The following is a 9,777-nucleotide window of genomic DNA, read 5'->3' on the forward strand; positions in this document are numbered from 1 at the left end:
GGCAACACCCCTGAATGGTGAAAGGAGGAACTCCCACGCATATTCACACTCACTATGCACACGCAGACGAGTTTTACTGCCATCATGTGGAGGCTCGCATTTACAGTACAGTACAAGGTATTCCCCTGTATAGCTGGGAAACTGGTCATGTGACGTGTAGTTTTAATAACAAATGTAAATGTTAAATAAGGATATGGGAGATTCAGGTATGAATTAGTGTAATACATCATAGAATAAGAGCTAAAAGGTAACCACTGAATTATAAAAGTTAAAACTACTACTACTAATAATAATAATAATGAAATGTTAAGACCAGTTGAAAAATTTTGATACCGAACATGAGCCGTAGGATCCGATTGGCTGCTCATCAAGACACGGGACAATTCCTGGTCCAAATGAATATTTTAACTGGTGCCGGGAATAGTCCAATAACCTTTAAACTGCAAGGTTTTAAGAAATTTGCAGCAGAGCACCAAACATGGGACATTGAAAGGTGGAGAAAAAAGATAACCTTGACATTCCTGTTGGCTTCCAACCTGACTAGCATGACAAGAAGATCCCACCTTAGATATTTTCCACATAACAGTGGAGATGGTGCTGTTTTTGTTCTTTGATGGGTTAGTGGAGTTTCAGGTAGTACAGGGGCATCGAATGACAGCTGGTTAGGTGGGGATGTTACAGGGGTCAACCCTCCTGACCCAAGGCCGTCGTCTGGGTGGTAATGACTTAATCAACAGGATAACACTGTATAGTTCACAATGTCCACCTGACTTCTTCCAGAGGAATAACCTCACTCTTTTCGACCATCCTGCGTGTTCCCCTGATCGAAATCCAATTAGGGATAAGAAAGTTTACAAAAATTTACAAAAATCGGTTCCAGACACTGGATGCCCTCCTAACTCTTGATGGTTCCCTCGATTTATGTCAAATCTTTCAGCCGTGCCAAACAGAACTTTGATGGAACTGCTTGCTTCAGCATATAATGTTTTAATAGATTTCTTGAACATGTGGCCAAATCCAAAAACCTCTACAGCAGGGGTTTCAAAGCCAATAATGTCATTTAGTGTTCATTTTAATCTTTTAGCTAAACATATTGCCAGACTTTTATAGTCATTATTGAGGAGTGAGATTGGCCTCCAATAATCTATCACTGAAGTACAGTATATTACTGTGGTTTAGGAATCAATGCAATAAAGCCATCTGTAATCAGCCCCCACTAGTGTTGGGGGAACAGGAAGGTTTTTGGAGTAATACTGCCATCTGGTGGCATGTTATGTGTATTGTAGTTGTAGTGTATGGTGCAATGAATTTGTGTATGTAATGGAATACACAAACGATATACATCTCTCTTTATGTGTGTGAATGAACTAAATGGATATACGCATAGTGTCAGATATTAAGACCTTACAGCATTGTTTCCCAAGAAAATTGATTGGTGGCAGTAGCTCAATTGCAACTAAATAAAATGCAAAATATGCGATAAACAATATCAGCACATTTACAAACACATTTTCTTCTCTCCAAATCTGATTTCAATTAAATCACATTAGGAGCAATTAAGTGAATAATCACACACTTAAAATATTGTGAACGCTGTTTTGTTTGGTCAACTATTACGCTGATACTTTGCCATCTGCCTTTTGACCATCAGGGGACGCCGTACTCCGGCCCGAGTATTGGTCATACATGCTAATAGTCGCTAGCACACCACATACAATCTTGCATTTGGTTCTGCCGACGCGCACAGTGACATTTACTTCCGTGTTTACATCCTACATGGCTTAAATAATGTCATGTCAAGCCTTCATAGTCATAGTTTTCCTGCATTTTACCACATACGGTGTTCGTGCTGGATGACATGATATTTTTGCTCTACCTGATATCAGTAGCTTGCATCCACAATGAGTACTACTGCTGTTAGGAGCCAAAATGATGCTCACATGGCACTTTTATGTGCATGTCGGCCGTGGGCCCCAGAGAGGTTACATACGGTTTCCGGTGTGAAAGCTTGGCCTTCAAAATAAAACGTGTTTTACCACATATAACGAAAGGTGGATAATCAAAAAATCGTGTCGATTGTGTTTGAGACCAAATGTTTTTGGGTTTGTTTGCACGTTGTCTGCAAATTTACTGTTGGGCTGTGAAAGACAAAGTTTTTTGCAAACCTAAAAGAAAATTCATTTTACTCATTATTATATCATGTACATTTAATGATTATACATGCATTACAAATGTATGTAGTTTATAAGTTATATCGTTTACCCCAAACCCCGTGTTTAGTGCATCTGCTGATCTGTAATTGTGAAATAGTGCAGCCGGATGTGCTGTCACTGTCACTGTTGTGTGAGCACAGGCCCGCTGTGATTTGGTAGCCGCTGCAGTCGGAGGAAGGACCGCGGTTCTACCCCTTCAATCTTTCAGTTTCGACTCGAAATTCTATAGGTGGTTCCTCGTAGTAGCGATCAGATATTTGTGTGTACTCTAGTCGTGTTCTATGATAATTACGTCGCTGTATTATCAAGCAACCGAGATCACTCGCCATTTTAATCGCAGGTTTCCACTGACAGCAGCGCTAGCACAACAATGGCTCTGAAAAGAATCCACAAGGTAAGGAAGTGAGCGGCGAGGCCCTTGGATTTCGTAGTTTTGCTGGGGATTTTGTCACGGGCTTGTACGTCAGTCGGTTGCGGTTGGGTTTTACTGTTGTCCGAACAACATAATGGTATTGACAGAAGAAGCTGTAGATTGTCGCTAACGTTGTGTGGAGACCCAGCGACGATGGTTGAAGCAGTGCGCCGCTTTTCTGTGCCACAAACGGGGCCACCTCGGTCGACACAAAAGTCACCATTTACCATGACCGTATACCTTTTTATTTTGTCTATATTTTAACACGTTTAGCCGTCATATACGAAAATGTTTATAGTGGACATGACATCTAAACGTATTCCTCCTCTATTAAGCGTGTTTATTTATTTCATGTCAATATGTCCGGGTGGCTGGCTAACGCCGATAAGCTAAGCTAGTACATTAACGCGAAGGTGAAACATTATGGTACACCGTGATTCTGTCCGTCGTCATTTGTGATGGTTTGGATATAAAAATCCACATCTGTGAATTTTGCTGCATTATTAGTCATAATTGTTCGCGTTTGTTCTGCTCTTGACTGTTGTGCAGTTGCAGTTGTTAGCTGCTACGCTAAAGCTAGCTGAAATAGAGCGACTATTGTGCTTGCCTTATTATGGTCAAAATCACCAATTTGGGACTTTTACAAGAGATAAAACCCTAGTAAAAGCAATATAACAACATTTAACACCAATATGAACGGAAGCAATTATGTTAGTATTATGACAGTCCATTTGTAGGGACGGATGTAGGCTATTGAAGATACTTATACTTCGGCTGCTTTCATACTCTGCATTGACAGTTCATGAAGTAAAATGACATTTACGATATTATTGTGTGGAGACGGTGTCAAATGTTTGTGTTTTGCACCGTTTGCCATCGACACAACAGCAAGAAAGTGTGAAAAGCTAGGGAATGTTAGCAGGCCCCACGCGTCGTTCGCCCGATGTCGCGTTTGTGACAGCAGCCTCGGGAAAGACATCATACAATCTCTCATCTTATGCAAGCTTATTGTTCATCTGATGTTTGTTCGCCCACCTTAAATGTTCTTTTACGTTTTGACCTGTTTTATAATTCCCTCGCTTGCCGCCTAATGTTGCCATAGGAGCTGAGCCAGCTAACATGACGCTATCGTTTGCAGCGCTGCACCAGCTAGTGACAACCAGCAGTCTTGGCTGTAATAATGCCAATTTTCTAAATCATTTTCTCCAATTTGTCGTGGCTACAGCTGGACTAGACGCTGACGTTGTGAAATGCCTTTGCAGGGCATGCACAATGCATCAATTGAAATTTCACATGTCGTATTTAAAACATATTCATTGCAATACATTGCAAGTGATCAAGTGATGTTTTTGCTAAATCCATCTTATACACTAGGGCTACACTGACAATCTTGATAAGCACTAAAATGCATTTAATTCATTTTACGTAATTCATTCTATTAATTTCTATAGATACATTCCACCATCAACTGGCCCTCTGGGACTTTTCATGAAGAGTGGCAGAAAGACCACTGGGCATTTTTTTAAAGCAGAAAATAATATATATTATTAATAATACAAATGAAAAATGTGATTGGTATAAGCCTAAGCCCGGAACATGGTTTGTGTGTGTGGAGAGAAAAAAAAAAACATGCAAGAGAATCGCAGTTTGAGCAGGAAAATTGTGGTTCACCATGCCAGCCCTGTTAGAACTCTTTTTGTCTGACACTGTCTTGCCACACAGTTGTTTGATGCTGTTATGTAATAATATGTTTGTTGGTGTTTCAGGAATTGAATGACTTTGCACGGGATCCTCCAGCCCAATGTTCTGCTGGACCAGTAGGAGATGACAGTAAGTGTTGCACATACATTTGTTCATTTGTGGCGGCCTGCCACAAATAAATTAAGATTGCCACAAATAGATTTGGCATTAGATGTTCACCCTTGCTCATAAACATATTATATGGGATTATTTAATGGGACTGTCTGTGAATATAGGTTGTCGTTTACAGCGCCGTACAGTAGCTGTACCTGCCCGAGAATAAGAGGACATAGCAGGAGGGACAAGTGTAATGTTGCTATATTAAGCAAGTACTCGGACCCCTCTGGAAAATTAAAGAGAAGAAAATCTAGTGACATTTTCTTGTCTTATCTGGAACATTTTGAGACACTGACTTGAAAGCATGTATCGTATCGCTCTTAACGATAAGCGGTACTGCCGTGGGCTCCTCCGCCCTTATGGCAAAACACTCACAGGCAGCTTGTTTGTGACGTTAACAAGCCAGCCAGGAAGTTCATTTGTGTTTGTAAACATTCATCCATCCATTCAATGAATGAATGATTATACACTTTTTGTCTTACATTATTCCTCTCATGGCCAGCTATGCGCATTGGACAATGTACTCCAACTGCTCTCTAGGATGCCTATGGAGGGTTAAGGCGGAATAGTATGGAACCGTATAGTATAATAAAGCATTGTGAAAATAGACCTCAAGTTGATTTCTTACAGTAGTAAATGTATACTGTACATTTTATCAGTACCCATATGGGTACCAGGAAGTGATGCCAAATTGGTGCCTAAAGCCAGTGGCGGCTTAAAGGGAATGTCGATTTGGCATTACGTAAACACGCATGCTAAATGTTGGCTTAACTCTGGAGACTGCACAAATACACTCCACAGTCTCCGCTTGGCTGCAGTGGTCAGTTTTCCTGCCACCCTTCATCTCCTCTCGAATAAATGTTATCTCCAGTGTCTGACCAACAGCCACATGCTGGGAAGTAAATACAGCAGACCCTCATTCTAATGCTTTACTTGTTAGCAGGTCTTACAGTATGTGGTGGCTTGCAGCCCTTTTTTTTATTAAATACAAAGCCAGTCTATATGAGGATGTATACATATATGGGCTCAGAACTGAGCCGTTTGAAACGTGCAGTGGAAAAGCGGCAATAGTTCAGAGTGACAGCCTTTTGGGGAGGTTGAGCCGAAGCAGAGTACCACAACTGCATATCAATGAATCCATGCATAATCAGCATGTTGAAATCAGCCTCAACACAAATGCCACAGGGTTGTAATTATGTTCCTTTAACATGATTAAAATGTATGCAACTTATTTTAGGGGTAACAAGGCTACAAAATACTTTGGTTAGCTCTCTGGTAGCCTTTTGTTGCCATCTTGAAATACACAATTGTTAATATGTTTGTGTGTTAAGTCAAATAGTTGCTTTGTCTGTATTTTTCCCTGATCATGTCTGATGTTTCAGGTTTTCACTGGCAAGCCACAATAATGGGGCCTGTAAGTATTATTTGTGCAAAACATTGTACTTGTTTTCACGTCCACTCATGTAGTCTGTTTTATGTGCATGTAACTCCTTTGTGAATGTGTAATGCTAAATGTTTTTTTGTCCTTCATTAGAATGACAGTCCTTACCAAGGCGGGGTTTTCTTCTTGACCATCCACTTCCCCACAGACTACCCCTTCAAACCACCAAAGGTAAGCACGACGCAAGGCAGGTCATCCTCAGGTTACAAAGGGGTTCCCTTCTTCGACTGTGATGCAAGTCAGAACGTATACCTAAATGAATAGTGGGTGTGTTAGTGTTTGTGAAGACTACTTGCCTACACAAACGTTCCTTCTCCTCAATGTTTAACAGTAAATTTTGGTTTTATTGGCCAATTTTGCTATTCCAGCTGTAGTTCCATTAACGTGGAACTCATAGGGCTGTAAGCGTGCTGTTGCCATGTGTGAGCTCGCTTGCAGTCCCGCCTCTTGTCACTGAGACAGAGACTGAGTGACTGACGGGAGGGTTCAACACTTTCATTTCATTCCACTATAGAACCAACATGCACAGGTGGGACATATGCAATGTGTTGACCTCTTTGGGTTTGTCTTCAGGTTGCATTTACCACAAGAATCTACCATCCAAATATCAACAGCAATGGCAGCATTTGTCTTGACATCCTGCGATCACAGTGGTCTCCGGCTCTCACCATCTCCAAAGGTAGGCTGGTTTCTCCAGACCTGTGGTGTCACAGTTGCACTAGGAGGTTCACTGTATTTGAAATTATGGAGCCAAGGAAAGTTGCAGCCCAGGGTTTTTTGTACTTTGACTGCCAAGATAGCAGAGATGAGGATGCTGAGGTTCTCATCGGGAGTGACCGGGATGGATATGATCAGGAAAGACAACATCAGAGGGACATTACACGTTAGAGGCCTTGGAGATAAAGTCAGAGAGGCCAGACTGAGATGGTTCGGACATGTCCAGAGGAGAGATAGTGAATATATTGGTAGAAGGATGCTGTGTTTTGAGCTGCCAGGTTTTTGGATGTAGTGAAGTTTGTGTGAGAGAGACAGGGTTGAATGGAGGCGATTGATTTACTGTGGCGACCCCCGAAGGGAAAAGCCAAAAGAGAAAGATTTAAAACAAAGAAAGGTTTGAAGACATTTTTTTTTTTACACATTTTGATTGACACCTCTTGAAGCAGGCTTTTCGTATGTCAAAGACCAAACTCTATCTTGGTGGATTCATCACCTCCAGTCTGGTTGCTGGTCTGTTAACTTCTGCTGTGTCTTTCCCAGTTCTCCTGTCCATCTGCTCTCTGCTGTGTGACCCAAACCCGGATGACCCCTTAGTACCGGAGATCGCCCGTATCTACAAGACGGACAGGGAAAAGTATGTCTTCTCATTCATTCACATGGTTTGTGTGCAGGATTTTGATGCTGCATCACTTTCCAGTATGCTCTGACTGGTTGGGAAGCGGCAGACTCTTTTCTTTTTGGGGGGAGCTTTGCTGCTGTGACGGAGCAAGTCTCATCTAATGTGCTGACTTCGACCACAACACAGACGTGTGTGAACCCTTATGAAGTGGCAGCCAGCTGGCCTCTGTTGCTTCTTCTTCAACCGGGGAGAATAATGAGAACACGAAAGAGACTGTAGCAGCAGTTACTGTATTTACTCAAAATGGGGCCTCATCTCTAATAGAGACCGTGTCACAATTAACCGTCATCAATGGAAATGAATAGAAACAGCACTTCAAATAGACATCCTTACACACTGATATACATGAAAAACAATACAATTTTATACTCATTTTGAACCTGCAAGGCATGCTGGTTAACATAGTCCGTGTGGTACAGTTGCATAAATCTAAATGGCTGTCCTTTTGATGAAACAACAAAAAGAAAAGCTTTCTCCTCTTTGTCTGTTTCCAGGTACAACAAAATAGCCCGGGAATGGACACAAAAGTATGCAATGTAGTGTTGGAGCGGGATCATTGCCAACCAGCTCTACGGCAAAAGTTTGGGGAGCTTGAGATGTAAAGAGAAAACAAACAAAAAAACACATACAAACAAATGAAAACGTTTCAAACAAGGTCTTGTTGGTTTCCATTGGAGTGCTTTCATTGAGCCACGCCTCCCCCTCACCAGAGTACCTGTAAAAGTCTCTCGACGCCCCGCCCCACCCCGCCCCAACCATACGTGTCGTCCCTGTGTCCTCATCTGTCTTGCTTCACCCCCTCCCTTCCTCACCTGCACACCCGCCCATGTACTAACAGCCAACATGCAGTCCTCTTTATTGTGCCCCCCGGTTTTTCATTCCTTTATTCTGTTTTATTTTGTCGACAAGCAGGTTTGGCTGTCGCCGCCTCCCCCATTCCACTCGTACGTCCCCATCCACATGCATCCCAAATGTCTATCACTTAAAGCATTCCTTTGAGCATCTAAACTTCTGAGGGGACCTTTTTATTTCCCTTTTTTGGGGCACAATAACTTGGAGGTATTTTTACATGCTGCATCCTTTCTTGTTTTGTTTTCCTTTTGGATTCCCATCTGTCGAGAAAGCAGACTGACGAGTCGGAGGGCACTCTGTTTCATTTATACAATGAAAACTTAACAAATCATCGCAGGCCTTTAGTGGTCTTCTGTTGGATACTATGAACTGACTTGAATTTATCGCCACATTTCCTGCTCCTTGCACCTCCCCAAGTTGACCCATTTGTACACAGACACACACACTCACACACACACAAGAACAAGTGTAACCCCATGTCACGCCCCCACAACTACCGCCATCTTTTTCTTTGACAAAGTGGAGGTTCTGGACCAGGTATTTAAGCAATTCATTTTTTCTTAGTTCAACCTTTGTTTTTATCCCACCCCTCCCACTCATAACTCTTTAGGTTATTTTTTTCCTTTTTCTTATATGCTTTTTTTTGTTTTGTTTTGTTAAATTAGAGGCTAACATCTTCTATGGCTCTGGGACTGGCTTGGGCTCTGAGTGCGAGGAGAACACACTCTTCTTGCACAAAACCTCTGTATATTGAATTACCTGAGAGGCTCGTTGAGCTTTGTGTGTTGATTAAACTGTAATAAAAAACCTGTGACTCCTACGTTGACTCATTCTAACGCCTTTTTGGGAGGACATGAGGGGGATATTTAATAACTGGGCATAGGATAATAAAGCATGTGACCCCTTTTCGGAGTTGCCAACATTTGGTGTTTCTAAACCAGTTGGGTTTATAAACATTAGGTATGACTACACGGTAGATACAGAGACTGCCCTTCCTTTATTTAGACAGTCAAAATAGTGTCATTTGACAGTGATTGTGTGGTATACTGTATATCAGACACACCTTTCGCATGATGCAATACACTTGCACTATTAAACGAATGCTCCTGGCAGATGCGGATTGTTAAGGCTTGGTATGATGTGCACAGTTTACCTGTTAAGGTTATCTGGCGCCCCCTTGTGTTGCCTGATTGAATAATACGGCGCTCATTCGTCCACTGCAGCTGTTCAATTCCAAATAAAAGACGTGTCCCACAAAAATAGTTTTTGGTATTTTGTAAACGGTTGATGTCTCGTCATTTAGCCACTCACTCGGTTTGAGACCAGTATTTCATGAAAGAAAAGTCAAACGCTGATGTCTGGGGCGAGAAACGTCACCAAAGATTCTATTTATCAAGCAAGTTCCCTTCCCAATCAGGCAACGTGTGAATTTTATACAGCAATTACGCCAAACAATCCAACATATACACCATATGTGCACTTGTAAATTGATTTTTAATACTGCGGATAGCCACTGACACGAATAACTTGAACTATCGCCATAAGAACGACATTTCCATTCTAGCGCCAAAGCCAAACCGGAAGTGATGTGAGGAGAGTGTCTGAA

At 41.8% G+C, this 9,777-nt stretch overlaps 1 protein-coding gene across 2 annotated transcripts in view; it reads left to right on the forward strand.

Annotated features, from left to right (window-relative positions):
• LOC131110134 (ubiquitin-conjugating enzyme E2 D2) overlaps positions 1 to 8,076 on the forward strand; it is a 41,349-nt gene extending 33,273 nt beyond the window's left edge. Inside the window, exons 1-7 of one of the 2 annotated variants that reach the window (XM_058062878.1) lie at positions 2,342 to 2,607; positions 4,392 to 4,455; positions 5,865 to 5,896; positions 6,017 to 6,094; positions 6,497 to 6,602; positions 7,181 to 7,274; positions 7,814 to 8,076. In XM_058062878.1, coding sequence (XP_057918861.1) covers positions 2,584 to 2,607; positions 4,392 to 4,455; positions 5,865 to 5,896; positions 6,017 to 6,094; positions 6,497 to 6,602; positions 7,181 to 7,274; positions 7,814 to 7,859 — 444 coding nt within the window. In that variant the 5' untranslated portion in view covers positions 2,342 to 2,583 and the 3' untranslated portion in view covers positions 7,860 to 8,076. Of the gene's footprint in view, positions 1 to 2,341; positions 2,608 to 4,391; positions 4,456 to 5,864; positions 5,897 to 6,016; positions 6,095 to 6,496; positions 6,603 to 7,180; positions 7,275 to 7,813 lie in introns of those variants that run through there. The other variant, XM_058062879.1, reaches the window with a different exon arrangement.
• The last annotated feature ends 1,701 nt before the right edge of the window (positions 8,077 to 9,777 follow it).

This window comes from Doryrhamphus excisus, chromosome 23, assembly GCF_030265055.1.
Source record: "Doryrhamphus excisus isolate RoL2022-K1 chromosome 23, RoL_Dexc_1.0, whole genome shotgun sequence".
Taxonomy (NCBI): domain Eukaryota; kingdom Metazoa; phylum Chordata; class Actinopteri; order Syngnathiformes; family Syngnathidae; genus Doryrhamphus; species Doryrhamphus excisus.